The sequence below is a fragment of the Podarcis liolepis genome (assembly GCF_965112155.1).
Source record: "Podarcis liolepis genome assembly, chromosome: 1".
Lineage (NCBI taxonomy): Eukaryota > Metazoa > Chordata > Lepidosauria > Squamata > Lacertidae > Podarcis > Podarcis liolepis.
In genome coordinates, this window is record NC_139554.1 from 31,391,216 (window position 1) to 31,413,017 (window position 21,802).

Below are 21,802 nucleotides of genomic sequence, written 5' to 3' on the forward strand. Positions count from 1 at the left end.
CACAATAGTGAGATTTCCATTTATAATAAAGTCAGGCGGCTTCCCAAGGTGTAAAGTGACGCTCAACGGCATCAAGACTGACCTGGGGGGGATTTCCAATTTTATACAAATTAGTTTTTGTTATACATTTCTGATACCTTTAATATTTTGAAGAATTTTGTCTGTTTATGAAAACTGAAGTTAGCAGTTGGGGGTGGCTGGGACTGGGTGCAAGTAATTAGCTTTGCCTAGGGCACAAGATAGCCTGGGCACTGCACCCATACACAAAGCTGGGTGCATGCGCGCCATGGCTGGCAGCATCCTCCTGCCCCATAAACATAAACGATCTGAGATAACGCGTGAACTCCCCCCCCCCCGCAACTCCACGACCTCCTTCCCCGCCTGTCACTTATGCACGACATCGGGGCTGTAAGGCGAAAAGGTCATGCAAGAGCAGCAGACGTGCCTAGCTGCGCCCAGAGACCCGCCCGTCGCTCGGGCGGCGGATGGCCACCGCTTGTTGCCGCCAGGGGCCCGCGCTCGCTCCTCGAGGTGCCCTCGACGACCCTGCGCGCTGGGAGGTTCGGAAGGGCCTTCCCGTCGGAGGTCACGCAGGGCCTTCCCGCTCCACGCTGGCCCACCAGGCAGCCCTGCCCGCAAAGCCTGCGCCCGGAAGCGCCCTCCCGGGGTCCGCGGGGATGCAGGGAGCGGGGGCGGGCGCCCGAGGGGGCGGGGAGGAGCCGGCCAGCCGCCCGCTTCACGTGGCCCCGGGGCAGCAGGAGGTGCTGCCGAGAGAGCCTCGCTCCGCAGAGCAGCCCGCGGCGGAGCGGAGTCGCCCGGGAGCCGGTCCCTCTGCTGTTCGCTCCCTCCCCAGCTCCACTTGGCACCCGGGAAAAAGAGCGCCTGCTTTCCCCGCAGAAGCGCTTCCCCCGCTGGCGCCCGCCAGGCTCCTCTGGGAAGGAACCACACGCGCCCAGCCAGCCAGCCAGGGATCCTGCAGGCGCGACGCGGCGGCTCGTCGCCCCGCCGCCGGCTATGCTGACCAATGTGCAGTAGGAATCGAGGCATCGCTTCCCGCTCCGAATCGGAACTTGAGACCGGCGCGCGAGAGAAGCGGAGGGAGCCGGCGCCCGCGATGCAGCTCTTCGGGGGCTTCCTGGTGGCTCTCGCCCTGCGGGTGGTGGGCGCGCAGGTGAGCTCCGCAGAAGCCCCTCTGTCCTGTCCCCTGGCAGGTGAGGCTGGGGTGGGGCCGCCCCTTCCCTCCTCATCCCCAGAGGAGCTGGAGGTGTCAGAGTGGGTTTGGGGCGGCAGCCGATTACTGCTCGCGCCGTCCCGTGACTTAAAATGCGAGGAACCGGGCTGCAACCCTGGAATTAGCACACCCTCTGTTCCGGAAGCCTTGTCCCGATCCCAGGTAAGTGGAAAACGACTGTGGTTGTTCAGTGGCTGAACTCGGCGTGCCCCACGAGGTGCAGAGATTGAGCGCCGGGGGGAAAAAGACGTGAACCCAGGCACAAGTTTACACTCTTGAAATTTACAGGAAAAAGGTAAAAGGCGGATCTACACGGATCCTCATGAATTCATATGATTTTTTCATTCAAATTAAATAAAACAACCATGATATTGTAGACCATGTCTTACTCTGTAGAAAGCATCAAAAAAATCACGCATCCACTGTTTCCGGGGGGCGCAGGGGCGCAAAAACATGGTTAAAAAACACGGATCCTCATGGATCCTCATGATTTTTCCACTAGATCAGCCCAAAGTCACCATCAGATCAAAGATCATGGCCATGGGCACAGCATCCACCACAAAAATCACGGATCCACGGCTTCCTGGCGAAACCGTGGCCCAAAAACGTGGTTTTCAAGAACGGATCTTCATGGATCCACACGCTTTCTGCATCGGGCCAACCCAAACTCACCGTCAAATCACATATCATAGTAAGGGGCACAGCCTACACCACAAAAAACTCGGATCCACACCTGCCTGGCCACGCCCTGGCCCAAAAACGTGGTTCCGAAGCACGGATCCTCATGAATCCTCATGATTTTTGCACTAGATCAGCCCAAAGTCACCATCAGATCAAACATCATGGCCATGGGCACAGCATGCAACACAAAAATCACAGATCCACAACTTCCTGGTGAAACCGTGGCCGAAAAACGTGGTTCCAAAGCACGGATCCTCATGGATCCTCAGGCTTTTTGCATCGGGCCACCCCAAACTCACCGTCAAATCACACATCATGTCCAGAGGCACAGCCTGCACCATAAAAATCACGGATCCACGGCTTCCTGACCATACCATAGCCCAAAAACGTGGTTTTGAAGCACGGATCCTCATGGATCCTCACGCTTTTTGCATCGGGCCACCCCAAACTCACTGTCAAATCACACATCATGTCCAGGGGCACAGCCTGCACCACAAAAATCACGGATCCACGGCTTACTGACCATACCGTGGCCCAAAAACGTGGTTTTGAAGCACGGATCCTCATGGATCCTCACGCTTTTTGCATTGGGCCACCCCAAACTCACCGTCAAATCACACATCATGTCCAGAGGCACAGCCTGCACCATAAAAATCACGGATCCACGGCTTCCTGACCATACCATGGCCCAAAAACGTGGTTTTGAAGCACGGATCCTCATGGATCCTCACGCTTTTTGCATCGGGCCACCCCAAACTCACCGTCAAATCACACATCATGTCCAGGGGCACAGCCTGCACCACAAAAATCACGGATCCACGGCTTCCTGACCATACCGTGGCCCAAAAACGTGGTTTTGAAGCACGGATCCTCATGGATCCTCACGCTTTTTGCATTGGGCCACCCCAAACTCACCGTCAAATCACACATCATTCCCAGGGGCACAGCCTGCACCACAAAAAAATCGGATCCACGCCTGCCTGGCCACTCCATGGCCCAAAAACGTGGTTTTAAAGCACGGATCCTCATGGATCCTCACTCTTTTTGCATTGGGCCAACCCAAACTCACTGTCAAATCACACATCATGTCCAGGGGCACAGCCTGCACCACAAAAAACTCGGATCCACGGCTTCCTTACCACTCCATGGCCCAAAAACGTGGTTTTGGAGCACGGATCCTCATGGATCCTCACGCTTTTTGCACTAGATCAGCCCAAACTCACCATCAAATCACACATCATTCCCAGGGGCACAGCCTGCACCACAGAAAACTCGGATCCACGGCTTCCTGACCATACCGTGGCCCAAAAACTTGGTTTCGAAGCACGGATCCTCATGGATCCTCACGCTTTTTGCATTGGGCCACCCCAAACTCACCGTCAAATCACACATCATGTCCAGGGGCACTGCCTGCACCACAAAAAACTCGGATCCACGGCTTCCTGGCCACTCCATGGCCCAAAAACGTGGTTTTGAAGCACGGATCCTCATGGATCCTCACGCTTTTTGCATTGGGCCACCCCAAACTCACCGTCAAATCACACATCATTCCCAGGAGCACAGCCTGCACCACAGAAAACTCGGATCCACGGCTTCCTGGCCACTCCATGGCCCAAAAACGTGGTTCCGAAGCACGGATCCTCATGGATCCTCACGCTTTTTGCATTGGGCCACCCCAAACTCACCGTCAAATCACACATCATTCCCAGGGGCACAGCCTGCACCACAAAAAACTCAGATCCACGCCTGCCTGGCCACTCCATGGCCCAAAAACGTGGTTTTAAAGCACGGATCCTCATGGATCCTCACTCTTTTTGCATTGGGCCAACCCAAACTCACTGGCAAATCACACATCATGTCCAGGGCCACAGCCTGCACCACAAAAAACTCGGATCCATGGCTTCCTGACCATACCATGGCCCAAAAACGTGGTTTTGAAGCACGGATCCTCATGGATCCTCACGCTTTTTGCATTGGGCCAACCCAAACTCACCGTCAAATCACACATCATGTCCAGGGGAGCGCCTGCACCACAAAAAACTCGGATCCACGGCTTCCTGGCCACTCCATGGCCCAAAAACGTGGTTCCAAAGCACGGATCCTCATGGATCCTCACTCTTTTTGCATTGGGCCAACCCAAACTCACTGTCAAATCACACATCATGTCCAGGGGCACAGCCTGCACCACAAAAAACTCGGATCCACGGCTTCCTTACCACTCCATGGCCCAAAAACGTGGTTTTGGAGCACGGATCCTCATGGATCCTCATGCTTTTTGCACTAGATCAGCCCAAACTCACCATCAAATCACACATCATTCCCAGGGGCACAGCCTGCACCACAGAAAACTCGGATCCACGGCTTCCTGACCATACCGTGGCCCAAAAACTTGGTTTCGAAGCACGGATCCTCATGGATCCTCACGCTTTTTGCATTGGGCCACCCCAAACTCACCGTCAAATCACACATCATGTCCAGGGGCACTGCCTGCACCACAAAAAACTCGGATCCACGGCTTCCTGGCCACTCCATGGCCCAAAAACGTGGTTTTGAAGCACGGATCCTCATGGATCCTCACGCTTTTTGCATTGGGCCAACCCAAACACACCGTTAAATCACACATCATGTCCAGGGGCACAGCCTGCACCACAAAAATCATGGATCCATGGCTTCCTGGTCATACTGTGGCCCAAAAATATGGTTTTGAAGCACGGATCCTCATGGATCCTCACGCTTTTTGCACTAGATCAGCCCAAATTCACTGTCAAATCACACATCATGGCCAGGGATACAACTTGCACCACAAAAAAATAGGATCCACGGCTTCCTGGCCATACCGTGGCCCAAAAACGTGGTTTTGAAGCACGGATCCTCATGGATCCTCACGCTTTTTGCATTGGGCCAACCCAAACCCACTGTCAAATCACATATCATACCAAGGGGCACAGCCTGCACCACAAAAAACTCGGATCCACGCCTGCCTGGCCATACCGTGGCCCAAAAACGTGGTTCCGAAGCATGGATCCTCATGGATCCTGTTGATTTTTGCACAAGACCAGCCCAAAATCACCATCAGATCAAGCATCATGGCCAGGGGCACAGAATCCACCACAAAAATCACGGATCCACGGCTTCCTGACCATACCGTGGCCCAAAAACATGGTTTTGAACCACGGATCCTCATGGATCCTCATGCTTTTTGCACTAGATCAGCCCAAACTCACCGTCAAATCACACATCATGGCCATGGGCACAGCCTGCACCACAAAAATCACGGATCCATGGCTTCCTGGCGACACCATAGCCCAAAAATGTAGTTTTGAAGCACGGATCCTCGTGGATCCTCACACTTTTTGCACTGGGCCACCCCTAAATCACTGTCAAATCACACTTCATGCCATGGGACACAGCTTGCACCACAAAAAACTCGGATACACGGGTTCCTGGCCATACCGTGGCCCAAAAACGTGATTTCAAAGCATGGATCCTTATGGATCCTCACGCATTTTCCATTTGCCAACCCAAACTCACCGTCAAATCACACATCATGGCCATGGGCACAGCCTGCACCACAAAAAACACGGATCCAGAGCTTCCTGGCCACTCCATGGCTCAAAAACGTGGTTTTGAAGCATGGATCCTCATGGATCATCACACTTTTTGCATTGGGGAACCCCAAATTCACCCTTTATTCAAATATCTTGTACATAACCACAGATCTGACCACAAACATCATGGATCTACTGCCAGATGCTACCCTGGATATATTGGCCAATTTTTAGGTGGGTGTGCTGGGATGGAGGAAACGGATTCGGCTGAATCTCTATCCATTAAAGATGGGCGTCCAATGGCTGGGCCAGAATAATTTCAGTTTGGTTTGCCAGCTCCCAGCTCTTAATGGGGCGGAATAGTCACCTGTAGCCGCTATCAGGAGTCCCGGTGTGATCCTGGATGCTTCTGTCTCTATGGAGGCATTGGTCACAAATGTAGCCAAACTGGAATTTTTTCAATCTATGTCAGGTTAGGAGATTGGTACCGTACCTGTCCCTTTCCAACCTAGCCATGGTGATCCATGCAGTAGTCACCTGCAGACTAGACTACTTTAACTTGCTGTACACCTGAGCCGGGGAGTGCAGGGTATAAATGTGATAGAGAGAGTGAGAGTGAGAGAGATAGATATGCAGGGCTACCCTTGAGACTGCTCCAGAAACTCCAAATGGTCTAAAATGCAGATGCATGAGTTCTTACTTGGACTTTGTGGAGAGCCCACATTCAGTTGGTTGTTCATCAGCTGGATTGGCTCCAGGTGGAGTATCGAATCAGGTTCAATGTTTTGGTGCTAATCTTTAAAGCCCTAAACAGTCTGTGACCTTTCTTATCTGTGGGAATTATCTTCCAATACACCCCCCATGAGTGTGACACTCATCTAACAGCAACCTACTGGTGGTCCCTGGCCCAAAACATATCCAGCTGTCCTCAACCAGAGCCAGAGCCTTTTTGGTGGAACGCTTTGTCTAATGAGAACCAGGGCTCAGTGCAATCTATCTCAGTTCTCTCACTTGTCATGGTGAGTGGGCTTGCACATTCCTATGACCCTTGTGAGTGAAGCCATTGGGAATCTCGTACTCCCAGCAGGGTCACCCAAGGTGGTAAGGTCAAAGAAAATTAAATATGCTCAGAGTCCTGTAGTGATTTCATGCTCTTTATTGCAGCTTGTAAAACAGTGATTGAATTCCCCCCCAAACCTCAGGCTTTTATATACATTATTCACACAATGAGTCCCATCTGACTAGCTGATTCTGCTTCCCTCCTGGAGCCTGAATGGTCTTTTCCTGCAAGCCAATCAGTTCTTGCATTCTAGGATCCTACTTGCCTATTGTTCTAGGATCCAAGCTTAGTACATAACAGGGAAGGAGTTAGACAAAGAATGATCCAAGAAGTCCTCAACGGCAGAACAGGCGGGTGATAACAAGCAGTATGTTACAACGGCTCTGAAGGCGGATGAAGGCTGCAGCAGATAGGATCCACCAGTTTGTCGTGACTATTCATGCCATCAGAACAGAGCCCTACTGCGAAGACTGTGCGTTGGTCAGCGTGCACTAATCTACACACATAAAACAAATTCACGCACAGGCGTCTTCCAAAAACCAAACCCAACCCCCCCAAACCCTCCCCCCATGGCCATCACTAAATGGCTACTGTGGCAGGAATGTGAAGCCCCTAGTCATGAACCGACACATGGCCGGTCAGTCGTTCTGACTCAAGGAATGAGGCCGTTGAGCAGCTCAGCAGCTGTATCCATGACTGAGCAGCCCTTTTTAGGATCCACTATGCTCACCCCGAAAAGGGGAAGGGGCTGGAAATGGTGCCCTAAACATAGTATGCCTCCCTTTTTCCCTGACTGGATTACCATGTCCAGGTGGAATCTCTTTTCCTATAGTTTGAATCCATTATTCTGCATCCTAGTCTCTAGAACAGCAGAAAACAAGCTTGCTCCCTCTTCAACATGACATCCCATCAAATATTTAAACATGGCTATCATGTCACTCCTTAATCTTCTCTTCTCTAGATTAAACAAATCCAGCTCCCTAAGTCTCTCCTCATAGGGCTTGAATTCCAGACCTTTTACATTTTGGTCACCCTCCTCTGGACATGCTCCAAATTGACAATATCCTTCTTCAACTGGACACAGTATTTCAGGTGTGGTCTGACCAACCAACCAGAATAGTGTGGTAGCATTCCTTCACTTGATCTAGACACTATACTCCTATTGATGCAGCCCAGAATTGCATTGGCATTCTTAGCTGCCACATCACACTGTTGACTCATATTCAGCTTGTGGTCGACTAAGACTCCCAGATCCCTTTCACAGGTACTGTTGTCAAGCCAAGTGTCCCCCACCTGTGCATTTCATTTTTTCTATCCAGGTGCAGTACCTTACATTTCTCCCTATTGAACTCCATATTGTTGGTTTTGGCCCAGCTCTCTAGGCTATTCAGGTCATTTTGAATTCTGACCCTGTCCTCTGGTGTATTAGCAACCCCTCCCAGTTTGCAGTCATTTGTAAATTTGATTAGCACACCCTCTATTCCATCATCCAAATCATTTATAAAAATATTGAATAGCACCAGGCCCAGGACAGAACCTTGTGGAACCCCAGTAGTCATTTTTTTCCAGGATGAAGGTGAGCCACTGATGAGCACTCTTTGGGTTCAGCCCATCAACCAATTACAAATCCACCTAACAGTAGCTTTGTCTAGCCCACATTTTACTAGTTGTTTTGCAATAATATCATGGGGGACCTTTTCAAAGGCCTTACTGAAGTCAAGGTAAGCTGGTACAAGGGAAAGCAGGATTGTAATTACCGTAAAAATTACTGATTACTTTGGATCAGCAGTCTCAACCTAACCCGCTATGTGGGAAGAGCCACGTGTTCCTTTGGAAGGCAAGTGGAATACAGTGTGATATACTGACAGCTGTTTTAAAAGATGTAACTGTAACTTAAAATCCAGTATCAGGAAAAAAAACAAAAATAGATGGTCCCTGTGTGGATAGTCATGTTTGCATGATGGGGCCACCTCCAGTGACCATGTGGCCTGATATAAGAGGGTTCTAAAATCAGTCCTGAAAGTAGACTGATTGAGAATGACACACGCATAGCTTTTGCTCTGCCATTAACAAGGTGAGCTGAAGCAAATTCTTGCCTCCCTTTGGGCTTAGCAATATTTCCTACAGCATTCTTGTTGAAGTGCATTGGAGAGTTAGGTGAGGGTCACTTTTCTGTTTTTCCATCAAGCCCCCAGACAAGAATGCTACAGCATCAGCCCCAAACACTCAGTCTCATAACAAAAAATACTCAACGGAGTTAGGGCTGAGGGTAGGGGAAGTACAATTATGATCTTTCCAGTCCTCTAGAAGCTGACCCTTTTGGTCATTTTGGTCATGGAGCCAAATATCTGTTTCCAAGTTTAAAGAGTCTAAACAAGTAAAGAACAAGCTTGCCCTTTACATGCAAAAGCCCTGAAATTCAGCCCATTGGGCAATGATAGGCTGGGAGGAGGGAGGTAAGGACTAGCACCTTCTCTGCCCTCCACCTCCAACAGCTACACCTGAAAGTTTCGTGATGGGGTTCGATTTGAGAAGCTGAATGTTTATAAAGGCACTTAGCCAATTTCTGCCACGGAAATTCTGAACAGAAACACTCTGCAGGTTCAGCCCCCAAAAGAAACTGCTCTATGGTCTCTGTGTTGGGAAATGGGAACAGATCTTGCTCATCACCAACCTTCCCTCCACAAATCAGTATCACTATGAGGCTGAACTGAACAGCTTGCTCCAGAGTTTTAAGAGATACGTTTCTGTGGTGTAGTAGTTAAGAGCGGTGGACTCTAATCTGGTGAGCTGGGTTCGCTTCCCCGCTCCTCCACATGCAGCTGCTGGGTGACCTTGGGCCAGTCACACTTCTCTCTGAACTCTCTCAGCCCCACCTACCTCACAAGGTGTCTGTTGTGGGGGTGGAAGGGAAAGGAGATTTTTAGCCACTTTGAGACTCCTTCAAGTAGAGAAAAGCAGGATATAAAAACTAACTCCATAAATAAGAATTCTATGGAAAAGGACCATCCCTGCCATGATGATGAAAACTATATGTTTGGATTTTGCTGTATTATACCAACCTGTGGAATATGACAGTTCGCAGTTTCAAAATCTATTTGGCCACAGTGGATTGACAGTCTGGACACACAAAAACCTCTGGAAGATCTTTTGAATCAATGCCTATGCGAAAGCAGTGGTACCAGTCCTTGCAGTTTCCTTCACAGTAAGCCATAGTTAGGTCACCACTGGGCCTCCTGCACCCTTCCTTCAAGAAACATAGTGACCAGCAGCCTTCAAACAAGGATATCTGAGCAATAGGTTAGTGTATCCTTCCATCCCTCTGGGCATGATCGAGACACAGTAATGTAACTCTCGTTCAAGATTTGTCTCTTCTTGGGAGGAACAGCATCAATTTCCACTTGAAAATATTTGTCTTGTCCTTCAAAATAGGTTTTCCCACAGTACTGTATTATTTCTTTTGCAATCCAGGGTCTAATGGCAGCCATATCCTTTTGTATGAACTGTAATTGGGCAGCAGAAGCAATCAGATGGGCAATGGTACGTGTGAAAGGACCGTAGTCACTGGAATTACGGTACCTTGCCTGGGTATATCAGTTGGTGCAAAAAATGATCAGCCGCAAAACTATAGGGATATTTTGAATCCATCTCATACAGACATGCTAAGAAGGATGTTATTGCATCAATCACAGAGTGGTTCAATCCATGTTTGGAATCTAGATAGAGCATGGTCTTCCTTTTAAAAATGATTACTATCAGTTTCCAGTGGACTTCTCTGTCATTTACTGGAATAATCAAAACATCTTTCTTTAGCACTCCAAATCTCAAACAGTTCTTCAGAGCTTGCACTGGCAATCTTTGACATATCTGCATGAAGTGGTAAGAAAGGCATCTATTATGCGATCATTTATCCAGTTTGATCCTTTCAGTGTGTTTATGTCATAGTCATACACACAGATGTTGCCAACTGAACCAAAGTCCCATGGTTTGTAGACTGAGTGTGGGGAAGGTACAGTTGTGCCATGGGGGAACTGATGTACAAATCAGTGATTTGTCCAAACACTTCTCACTTTGTGTTGAGAATATGGGGCTGCTATCAAAATAATCAATATCGGTCACTGTCAAATCCTCTTTCCCACCTTTTGGAGTGGAGGTCATCTGAGGCTGAGTGCTTTCCAGGTGTCTCATAGTCAGTTGGTGATCTTAAGGAGTCAAACCCCTCAGCAGCCTGCACTGAATCAGATGCTGGAGCTACTGTTATCTTTTCCTGCAGTCTGGGGAACTTTCTTCCCGATCTACTCTTCTGTCTTTTATTTCACTTCAACTGTGTGAGCTGCAACTGGCAAGGCTTCCCTGGTTCTGGTGGCATGCCGATAGATTTTGTGGCAGCTATAATATGGTAACAAGTCCTGGATGATGTCCTGTACGGACTGTGCATGCATGGCTGCCCGTATGGTCACCAGGAGAGCGGCTGCCCATACAGCCTGTACGGCCGCCGTGAGAGAAGCTGCCTGTACGGACGCTACGCGAGCAGCAGCCTGTACAGTCGCCGCGAGAGCAGCTGCCCGTATGGCCCATACGGTCGCTGCGAGAGGGGCTGCCTGTACAGTTGCCGCAAGAGCGGCAGCCAGTACAGCGACCTTACTGTCACTCTCCCCCCAGCATGGCACCCTGGGGCACCATCACCCCGCTGCCCCTTCATATGCCCCTGTAGTCAATCAAATGTACCATGAACAATCTGAAGTCATGCTGGGCACAATTCACCACTAATCCTGTTCTTTTTCTAAAAACACGTGGTGGACTCCAGGAAAGCTGTCAGAAGGCAACATGATTCCCATGGGCACCACGTTGGAAACCCCCTATTTCAAAGTTTGCACTGACAAAATCTGTTCTCAAAAAAACTTGCAGTTAAACCTCCATTTATAATTACTACCCCTGCAAAGCAACCAACTTTTGTCCCAAAACCATTTGTAGCTGAATTGACGCAAGACAGGTGATTGTTTTTCATGGTTACTTTGGTGGTCTCCATCTAGTTGGTTTGATAATTTACATTCACAGGTAAGATCATCACAATCTCTGCCTTGGACATTCTTGAGGTTTAGCAGTGTCAAAAATTTCCAGGTGCAGTTCTTCACAGTGGAAGCTATGAATATGAATGTCATTTTATTTCAATGTTCTTGCTAATGCAGAACCATTTCAGATAGCGTTTGTATTTCGGTCATTCCATGGACATTGGTGTGATCTTACAATATAATTTGGTGGAGTCCATTTAACAATCATGCCGATCAATGAGGATTAAAGTATTTAATATAGTGTTTGTTCCTTGGCTGTGCTCTGTGGTTTTTGTGGTTCGTTCTGTGGTCATATACATCATGTGTGATTTGATAGTGATTTCAGGGTGACCAAACATAAAAAAAACCTAAGGATCCATGGGGATCTGTGCTTCATGAGAATCTTTTTACAGCATGGCAGTGCCCCAAAGTGATCTGGCCATGAGCAGCATAGGTGGTTGGGTAATGAATATGGGGCGACCCAGAAAACTGTGGAGCCGTAAATTTTAAAAATATATATATATTCAATTTTATAAGGATAAGGAAGTACAGAAAGGGAAACGGGGGAGGGGATAGATAGATAGATAGATAGATAGATTAGAAATTTAAAAGACCTATAAAGATTATCAAATCCTACAAAGTACTACTACTACTACTACTACTACTACTACTACTACAAATATATTTGTACCCTGCCCATCTGGCTGGGTTTCCCCAGCCACTCTGGGTGGCTTCCCAAAAAATGAAATAAAAATACATTAAAAAGTCACACATTAAAAACGTCCCTAAACAGGGCTGTCGTCAGATGTCTTCTAAATGTCAGGTAGTTGTTTATCTCTTTGACATCTAATGGGAGGACATTCCACAGGGCGGGCGCCACAACCAAGAAGGCCCTCTGCCTGGTTCCTTGTCACTTTGCTTCTCACAGTGAGGGAACCACCAGAAGGCCCTCGGTGCTGGACATCAGTGTCTGGGCAGAGTGATGGGCGTGGAGATGCCCCTTCAGGTATACTGCATCGAGGCCGTTTAGGGCTTTAAAGGTCAGCACCAACACTTTGAATTGTGCTCAGAAATGTACTGGGAGCCAATGTAAGTCTTTCAGGACATGTGTTATATGGTCTTGGTGGCCACTCCCAGTCACCAGACTAGCTGCTGCGTTCTGGATTAGTTGTAGTTTCTGGGTCACCTTCAAAGGTAGCCCCACGTAGAGGACATTGCAGTAGTCCAAGCGGAAGATAACAAGAGCATGCACCACTCTAGTGAGGCAGTCTCCGGGCAGGTAGGGTCTCAGCCTGTGTACCAGATGGAGCTGGTAGACAGCTGCCCTGGATACAGAATTGACCTGCACCTCCATGGACAGCTGTGAGTCCAAAATGACTCCCAGGCTGTGCACCTGGCCCTTCAGGGGCACAGTTACCCCATTCTGGACCAGGGAGTCCTTCACACCAGCCCACCCCCTGTCCCCCAAGAACAGAACTTCATTATTGTCAGGATTCAACCTCAATCCACTAGCTGCCATCCATCCTCCAACCGCCTCCAAGCACTCACACAGGACCTTCACCACCTTCACTGGTTCTGAGTTGAAAGAGAGGTAGAGTTGGGTATCATCCGCATATTGATGGACACCAAGCCCAAACCCCCTGATGATCTCTCCCAGCAGCTTCCTGTAGATGTTAAAAAGCATGGAGGGGAGGACGGAACCCTGAGGCACCCCACAAGTAAGTCTGAACACTCATCCCCCACCACAACTTTCTGGACACAGCCCAGGAGGAAGGAGCAGAACCACTGTATAACAGTGCCCTCAGCTCCCAGCTCCTCTAGACGGTCCAGAAGGATGTTATGATCGATTGTCGCGACCAAGGCAGTTTCAGTCCCATGAAGAGACCTGAATCCCAATTGGAAGGGATCCAAATGGTCTGCATCCTCCAGGCGTGCCTGGAGTTGTTCAGCAACCACCCGCTCAATCACCTTGCCCAAGAATGGAAGATTTGAGGCTGGGCGATAATTGGCCATACTGGCCGGGTCTGAAGATGTTTTTTTTAAGAAGCGGTTTAATGACCGCCTCTTTCAGCTGGTCTGGGAATGCCCCCTCACAGAGGGAAGCATTCACCACCCCACGAAGCCCATTGCCCAGCCCTTCCCGGCTTGCTTTTATTAGCCAGGATGGGCAAGGATCAAGGAGACAGGTGGTTGGTTTCACGCATCCAAGCAGCCTGTCCACATTCTCGGGGGTAACGGATTGAAATTAATTCCATGCAACTTGACCAGACAGGGCTCTAGCACTCTCTCGCCCCGACCCTGCTCCCACGGTGGTGTCTACCTCCTTCCGAATATGAGCAACTTTATCTGCATAAAAATTTGAAAAATCGTTGCAGGAGGTCTTGGGGTCTTTACAAGGCCCCGGTGGTAAAGGTGGTTCCATTAAATTGCAAACCACCTGAAAGAGTCTCCTGCAACTATTTTCTGTAGATGCTATAGAGGCGGTGAAGAAAGTCTTCTTCGCCATTGCTATCGCCACTTGGTAGGCTCGACATTGAGCTCTAACCTGTGTCCGGTCCAATTCAGAATGAGTTTTCTGCCACTGGCACTCGAGCCGTCTCAGCGATTGTTTCCTCACCCGCAGCTCCAAAGAAAACCACGGGGCTGTCAGGGCTCCATGCAGTCGGAGAGGGTGCTTCGGAGCCAGACAGTCGATAGCCCTGGTCAACTCCACATTCCAGCGGGCCACCAGGGAATCAGCTGAAAGGCCATCAACATGGGATAAAGCATGCCCTACCACTCTCTGGAAACCATTTGGATTCATTAAGTGGCGGGGGCAGACCATCCACATTGGTCCCACCTCCCTGCGGAGGAGAAGGGTCACGGAGAAGTCCAGTTGCACCAGGAAGTGATCTGACCATGGCACTTCTTTTGTTTCACTTTTACCTAGTGTCATATCAGCCATGTCACTATTGGTGAACACTAGGTCTAAGGCATGTCCGTGACTATGAGTTGGGCCAAACTTATTCAGGGACAGCCCCATGGAGGCCATGCTTTCCACGAAGTCCCAAGCAGCCCCTTGTAAGGTCATGTTGGCATGGATGTTAAAATCCCCTAGGACAACCAAACTAGGTATCTCCAGGAGAACATCCGCGATGACCTGAAGCAGCTCGGGCAGGGAATCCTTGGTGCAGCGGGGAGGTCAGTACACCAAAAGGAATCCTGTACTGCCCCTATTGCCCAGCTTCCAGAACATGCACTCAGAGAACTGGGTCTTTCATATGCGCAGAAGCGCCAAATTGCACCAGTGCCTGTGCAGACGTGGCGCTTCAGGATGCGAATGCTGTGGGTTGCGGACGTGCCTCAGTCACGGGTTATGTCTGCAACCTGAGGTTCCACTGTACCAATTTTGTTTTAGGGCTTAATTTGCAGTAAATTTTATTCCTTTATTCATAATTGTTCTCACTGTTCTACTGTGAACTGCTCTTAAAATTTTTGCATCCATTTTGTCATATAAGGTTTTGCTTGTTCGGGCTTGGTGTCATATTTGAGTAATAGTTTATAAATTTTACCCAGAAGGTAGAACTCTGTTATGATGGACTCAGATTCTATCTTTTCACTGATTTTCACTGTATGTTTGCCATACAGTCTTTCTTGAATCTGGATATTAGTTGACAGTATGTAAGCAGTTTCATATTTTTTCTCCTCTTTAATACTTTGGCATGTATTTGATCTGTTCTTGAAGATGAACCATATCTTGGTACAATATATACCGTATTTTTCACTCTATAGGACGCACCGAACCATAGGAGGGGGAGAACAAGGAAAAAAAAATTCTCCCCCTCTCCGCTCAGCGCCCCTTCAGCAAAGCGGGATGAGAAACGGAGCCCCTTCCATTTCTCCTCCAGCTTCACTGAAGGGGCGCTGCGCAGAGAGGAAACATTGTGCAGTGCCTCTCCAGAGAAGCAAAGCCTGGAGAGCAAGAGGGATCGGTGTGCACCGACCCCTCTCGTTCTCCAGGCTTCAGGCGGCTTACCACAAGCCTTCGGAGATCAGCAGGAACTTGTGCTGTGCTCCAAAGGCTTCAGGCGGCTATCCCTGAAGCCTGGACAGCGAGAGGGGCCGAAGCGCTCCCTCTGCGCTTCGGAGGCTTCGTGTTGCTATCACTGAAGCCAAGGAGCCTGCATTCGCTCCATAGGACGCACACACATTTCCCTTAATTTTTGGAGGGTAAAAAGTTGTCCTATAGAGCGAAAAATACGGTAGTCATATATTCTCCTATTGGCTCTAATAATAATATTGCAGTGGTGACATTAACAGTGCAGGTAAGGGGATTTTTGTAGTGCAACTCATGATTTGTGAGTTGTGCCCGTGGCTATGATGTGTGATTTGATGGTGAGTTTGGGGAGCCCCAATGCGAAAAGAGTGAGGATCCTTGAGGATCCGTGCTTCAAAACTACCTTTTTGGGCCATGGCGCTTCCAGGAAGCCGTGGATCCATAATTTTTATGGTGCAGGCTCTGCTCCTGGCTATGACGTGTGATTTGACAGTGAGTTTGGGTTGGCCCAATTCAAAAAGCGTGAGGATCCATGAGGATCCGTGCTTCAAAACCACATTTTTGGGCCATGGCATTGCCAGGAAGCAGTGGATCCAAGTTTTTTGTGGTGCAGGCTGTGCCCCTGGACATGATGTGTGATTTGACAGTGAGTTTGGGTTGGCCCAATGCAAAAAGAGTGAGGATCCATGAGGATCCGTGCTTCAAAACCACGTTTTTGGGCCATGGTATGGTCAGGAAGCCATGGATCCGAGTTTTTTGTGGTGCAGGCTGTGCCCCTGGACATGATGTGTGATTTGACAGTGAGTTTGGGTTGGCCCAATGCAAAAAGAGTGAGGATCCATGAGGATCCGTGCTTTAAAACCACGTTTTTGGGCCATGGAGTGGCCAGGCAGGCGTGGATCCGATTTTTTTGTGGTGCAGGCTGTGCCCCTGGACATGATGTGTGATTTGACGGTGCGTTTGGGGTGGCCCAATGCAAAAAGCGTGAGGATCCATGAGGATCCGTGTTTCGGAACCACGTTTTTGGGCCATGGCATTGCCAGGAAGCAGTGGATCCAAGTTTTCTGTGGTGCAGGCTGTGCTCCTGGGAATGATGTGTGATTTGCCAGTGAGTTTGGGTTGGCCCAATGCAAAAAGAGTGAGGATCCATGAGGATCCGTGCTTCAAAACCACGTTTTTGGGCCATGGAGTGGCCAGGAAGCCGTGGATCCGAGTTTTCTGTGGTGCAGGCTGTGCCCCTGGACATGATGTGTGATTTGACAGTGAGTTTGGGGTGGCCCAATGCAAAAAGAGTGAGGATCCATGAGGATCCGTGCTTTAAAACCACGTTTTTGGGCCATAGAGTGGCCAGGAAGCTGTGGATCCGATTTTTTTGTGGTGCAGGCTGTGCCCCTGGGAATGATGTGTGATTTGACGGTGAGTTTGGGGTGGCCCAATGCAAAAAGCGTGAGGATCCATGAGGATCCGTGCTTCGGAACCACGTTTTTGGGCCTTGGAGTGGCCAGGAAGCCGTGGATCCGAGTTTTCTGTGGTGCAGGCAGTGCCCCTGGACATGATGTGTGATTTGACGGTGAGTTTGGGTTGGCCCAATGCAAAAAGCATGAGGACCCATGAGGATCCGTGCTTCGGAACCACGTTTTTGGGCCATGGCATTGCCAGGAAGCAGTGGATCCAAGTTTTCTGTGGTGCAGGCTGTGCTCCTGGGAATGATGTGTGATTTGACAGTGAGTTTGGGTTGGCCCAATGCAAAAAGAGTGAGGATCCATGAGGATCCGTGCTTCGGAACCACGTTTTTGGGCCATGGAGTGGCCAGGAAGCCGTGGATCCGAGTTTTCTGTGGTGCAGGCTGTGCCCCTGGGAATGATGTGTGATTTGACGGTGAGTTTGGGTTGGCCCAATGCAAAAAGAGTGAGGATCCATGAGGATCCGTGCTTTAAAACCACGTTTTTGGGCCATGGAGTGGCCAGGCAGGCGTGGATCCGATTTTTTTGTGGTGCAGGCTGTGCCCCTGGACATGATGTGTGATTTGACGGTGCGTTTGGGGTGGCCCAATGCAAAAAGCGTGAGGATCCATGAGGATCCGTGCTTCGGAACCACGTTTTTGGGCCATGGCATTGCCAGGAAGCAGTGGATCCAAGTTTTTTGTGGTGCAGGCTGTGCCCCTGGGAATGATGTGTGATTTGACGGTGAGTTTGGGGTGGCCCAATGCAAAAAGCGTGAGGATCCATGAGGATCCGTGCTTCGGAACCACGTTTTTGGGCCACGGTATGGTCAGGAAGCCGTGGATCCGTGATTTTTGTGGTGCAGGCTGTGCCCCTGGACATGATGTGTGATTTGATGGTGAGTTTGGGGTGGCCCGATGCAAAAAGCGTGAGGATCCATGAAGATCCGTTCTTGAAAACCACGTTTTTGGGCCACGGTTTCGCCAGGAAGCCGTGGATCCGTGATTTTTGTGGTGGATGCTGTGCCCATGGCCATGATGTTTGATCTGATGGTGACTTTGGGTTGATCTAGTGCAAAAATCATAAGGATTCATGAGGATCCGTGCTTCGGAACCACGTTTTTGGGCCAGGGCGTGGTCAGGCAGGCGTGGATCTGAGTTTTTTGTGGTGTAGGTTGTGCCCCTGGCTATGATGTGTGATTTGACAGTGAGTTTGGGTTGGTCCAATGCAAAAAGTGTGAGGATCCATGAGGATCTGTTCTTGAAAACCACGTTTTTGTGCCATGGTATGGCCAGGAAGCCATGGATCCGTGATTTCTGTGGTGGATGTTGTGCCCCTGGACATGATGTGTAATTTGAAAGTGAGTTTGGGCTGATCTAGTGCAAAAATCATGAGGATTCATGAGGATCCGTGTTTTTTAACCATGTTTTTGCGCCATTGCGGCACCACGAAACAGTGGATGCGTGATTTTTTTGGTTCCTCCTACAGACTAAGATGTGGTCTACAGTAGCATGGTGTTTTTATTTTGTTTCAATATAAAAATCATATGAATTCATGAGGATCCGTGCCTCGGATCCATGTTTTTATGGTACTGCAGCGTGGCAAAGTGTTGGATCCACGTTTTTTATAGTCCAGTTTGTAGGCGTGCCTTCTAGGTGTGATTTGACACTGCATTTGTTGGAATTAATTTTAAAAAAGTGGAGGATCCATGAGGATCCGTGTAGATCCGCCTTTTACGCAGACCCAAATTTACACTTCACGGTGTTTAGGGCTTTATTTTAAAACTGGAAGTACTCTACGAAGGAGAGATCTCTTATGATCTGGAAGTTTTTTAAATCTCCAAATCTCAGGTGTGTTATAATTATTTAGTAGTGTGGGGAAAGAAGGCACTCTGTACATGCTCATAGGCACCGCTACCGTCTCCTGGGGACCCAGGAAGCACCTTGGCACTGAGGTGGGGGGAGTTTACAAGGCTCAGAGGAATCCTTGATCTGGTGGGGCAGAAAGCATAGCCCAGATTTAGGAATGATTGATTGACCTGGTAAATTGCCTAAGTGTGTGGTTTCAGTTAGGGGGAAATGCTACCGGTACGTGTTGTTTTTTTAGTTTTGGTTAAAAAAAAAACATTTTAGTTATCCTGTTCTTTGCAGCCAAGATACTCTTTCTCATCCTTTCCTACCCTTTCTTTTGTGTGAAACTGAAGGTGCTTTCAGTTAGCCTGTTCATTGAGCATTTGTCATGATTTGTTTGCAGGGAGACTAGATTACGTTGGCTATTTAATGAACATTACTTCTGATTTGTTTGTGGGGAGGTTAGATTATTGCACACTTTCTAGTTCATTTCCCCAATCATTTGGGGAAGTGGATTTCTTGCGCATGGCTCCCAATCAACTATTAATTGCGCTACCCAAATTTGCTGGCATGTGTTTGAATCCCACCTGAAAACAGCAACAATCCCCCAGAATCCTGTCAGTGAGTGGGTGAGTCTAGAACCAGATTAGCACAGAGCATTAAAGTGTGCATGTCTTGTGAAGCATTGTCAAAGCCATTTCTGAGGATCTGCATGCCCTTGCAAGGATACTGCATCCACCACGGTATATTGCTTATCTCTCCTGTGTTAAGTTGCTACACCCAGATAGACATTTCAGAAGACTGGCACCAAGCCGTGCAGATACGCTCATGGAAGTCAAGGGCACCCAGGCTGAAAACACCTTAAGGGCTTTCTGAAGTTCTTAACTGGAATGGAATGCAGGTTGAGTAGGCTTCCTACCTGCCTCCTGGACCACTGGATTGCCCCAATGCCAAGCAGTCCCTATATTCTGGCACAAACAAGCAGAAAAGCCCCTTGATCAAGATGGATTGCCGTCAAGAGCAGAAGACCTGCCCACTTCCCCCAGCATGCTGACCTTGAGCATGCCCAGGTGGGCACTAGACTCTGAGAGGAACAAACGTCAATAAATTCTGACCCAAGACTCTTCTTTAGTGCAAACCGTTGGATTAGATGAGCCTTGAGGTCCCTTCCAAGTCTACGATTCCATTTATCTGGCCACCCCAAATATTTACTTGCCTCATCCTTTTGAGTAAAAATGTTAAATTTTCTGGAGAGGGAAGTTGTGCACTGCTAGACTGATATCTACTGGCCTGAAATAGAATTGCGGTTTCTGGGTGATATCCAGTGGTAGCCAAACTCAGAGTAGACCCACTGAACAAGGAGAGCACTTCTGTCACTCAGTAACCCAAGGGGCTTGCAAGAGACATGACATCATCAGTAGATTAATAATAGCAGATTGGAAAGGGGCTTCATTTTGAAATGAGAGGAGCTGACTAATGTTTGGCTTGAAGTCACATTCTCTCACTTGCAGCTTCTCTCTCTAATCTCATATACGTGCAAGTTGATTGGTGTAGCAAAAGCACTTTGCGCATGCTTAGAGGCATACTATTATTGGGTTGGATCCAGGCAAAGTTAGTTGAACAAGTTATTCATGAAATAACTCAAGACCCATCCATTTCACTGGCCAACCTAGCAGAAATAGTTCTTTACTAAAATTTCTACACCACCTCTGTAAAGAAATTCTCAGGATAAAAAGAAAATATAAAGAATGATTAAAATACAGGCAAATCAAATCAGCTTTAAAAAAAATACAAGGGTGAAAAAACAGCAATATATTTATTCCCTTCTTGCAATATATTTATTCCCTTCTTGATTATTTTACATCTTCCATGTCTGGGTCTGATTTTACAATACATTGGTGAGGGAGGCAAAGTAAAGACTGTGCAGCTGATTTTAACACTGAAGCGATAATATATTTGTATTGTGAACCATCTTCATAGCCATGATAGGAAGAAAGATGTTATTTAAATCCAGCAATTTGCTGAATAAATGTTTTGGGCTCTGGTATATCCTGGATTCAAGCATATAGAACTGATCCCAGCTGATAAGCGATTGGGAGCTTCTGAGTTGAACCAGTCACAGCGGCAGGGCTGCTTCTTCCCATCACTCTGTTGTCCCTGCTGTGCCAAACTCTGGATTGTAAATTCCTCAGGGCAGGGACCTGACTTCCTGTTACTTTGTAATACCCAGTGCTGTAGAAATCATAATAAATATAACAGGTGACACATACATTAACCAAGGCTGCCATGCACTGCTCGCTTATCAATATGTACAGGATTGCACAGTTACCAAAGAAGGAAGGAAGGAATTTTCTGTACTCTTGAGCCCTGGACTGAAGCATGTGGACATTTGCCTTTTGACCAAAAACCTCCCTTGCAACATCTTAAGCAATTGATCTTATTTTAGAAAATAAAATGCGACCTTTAAACAGGTTTCAGCACATGAGAATCATCCCACTTCTGTGCTTTACAGAAATGATCCATGCTGAATTGCTAGTGATCTCATTGCAGGGTGTTGGGAATGCTTGGGAAAAATTACTTTCCCCTCCCCTTTCTCTCCCTAGAGGCAAGATGTGCTTCTTCAGAACAGCACCACTGAAGCGGCAGGTGAGTGTGAAGATTGTCCCTCTTTTATGATGTCAAAAGGGCCTCCAAGAAGACACATGTGAATGGAAGAGACTTGAAGGCTCTATTATGTCATTGTCTTTGTTTTGGCACACCAGGCAGTTGTTCATTAGTTCAGAGATGAAACGAATTTTCTGCATGCTGTCAGTGAGACTTCTAATAGCCAAATTAGCCATGATATTAAATGTGCCTTTGTATTTAATGTGCAGTTGTTTTTCAAAAATGCAAATAGAAGCTGC

At 48.3% G+C, this 21,802-nt stretch overlaps 1 protein-coding gene across 1 annotated transcript in view; it reads left to right on the top strand.

The window, feature by feature from the left end:
• The first annotated feature begins 507 nt into the window (after positions 1–507).
• The window catches only part of PGF (placental growth factor), a 34,762-nt gene continuing 13,467 nt past the window's right edge, over positions 508–21,802 (top strand). The window contains exons 1-2 of the mRNA XM_083504619.1: positions 508–1,171; positions 21,503–21,545. Of these exons, the coding sequence (XP_083360745.1) occupies positions 1,025–1,171; positions 21,503–21,545 (190 nt within the window). The 5' untranslated portion in view covers positions 508–1,024. The remainder of the gene's footprint in view (positions 1,172–21,502; positions 21,546–21,802) is intronic.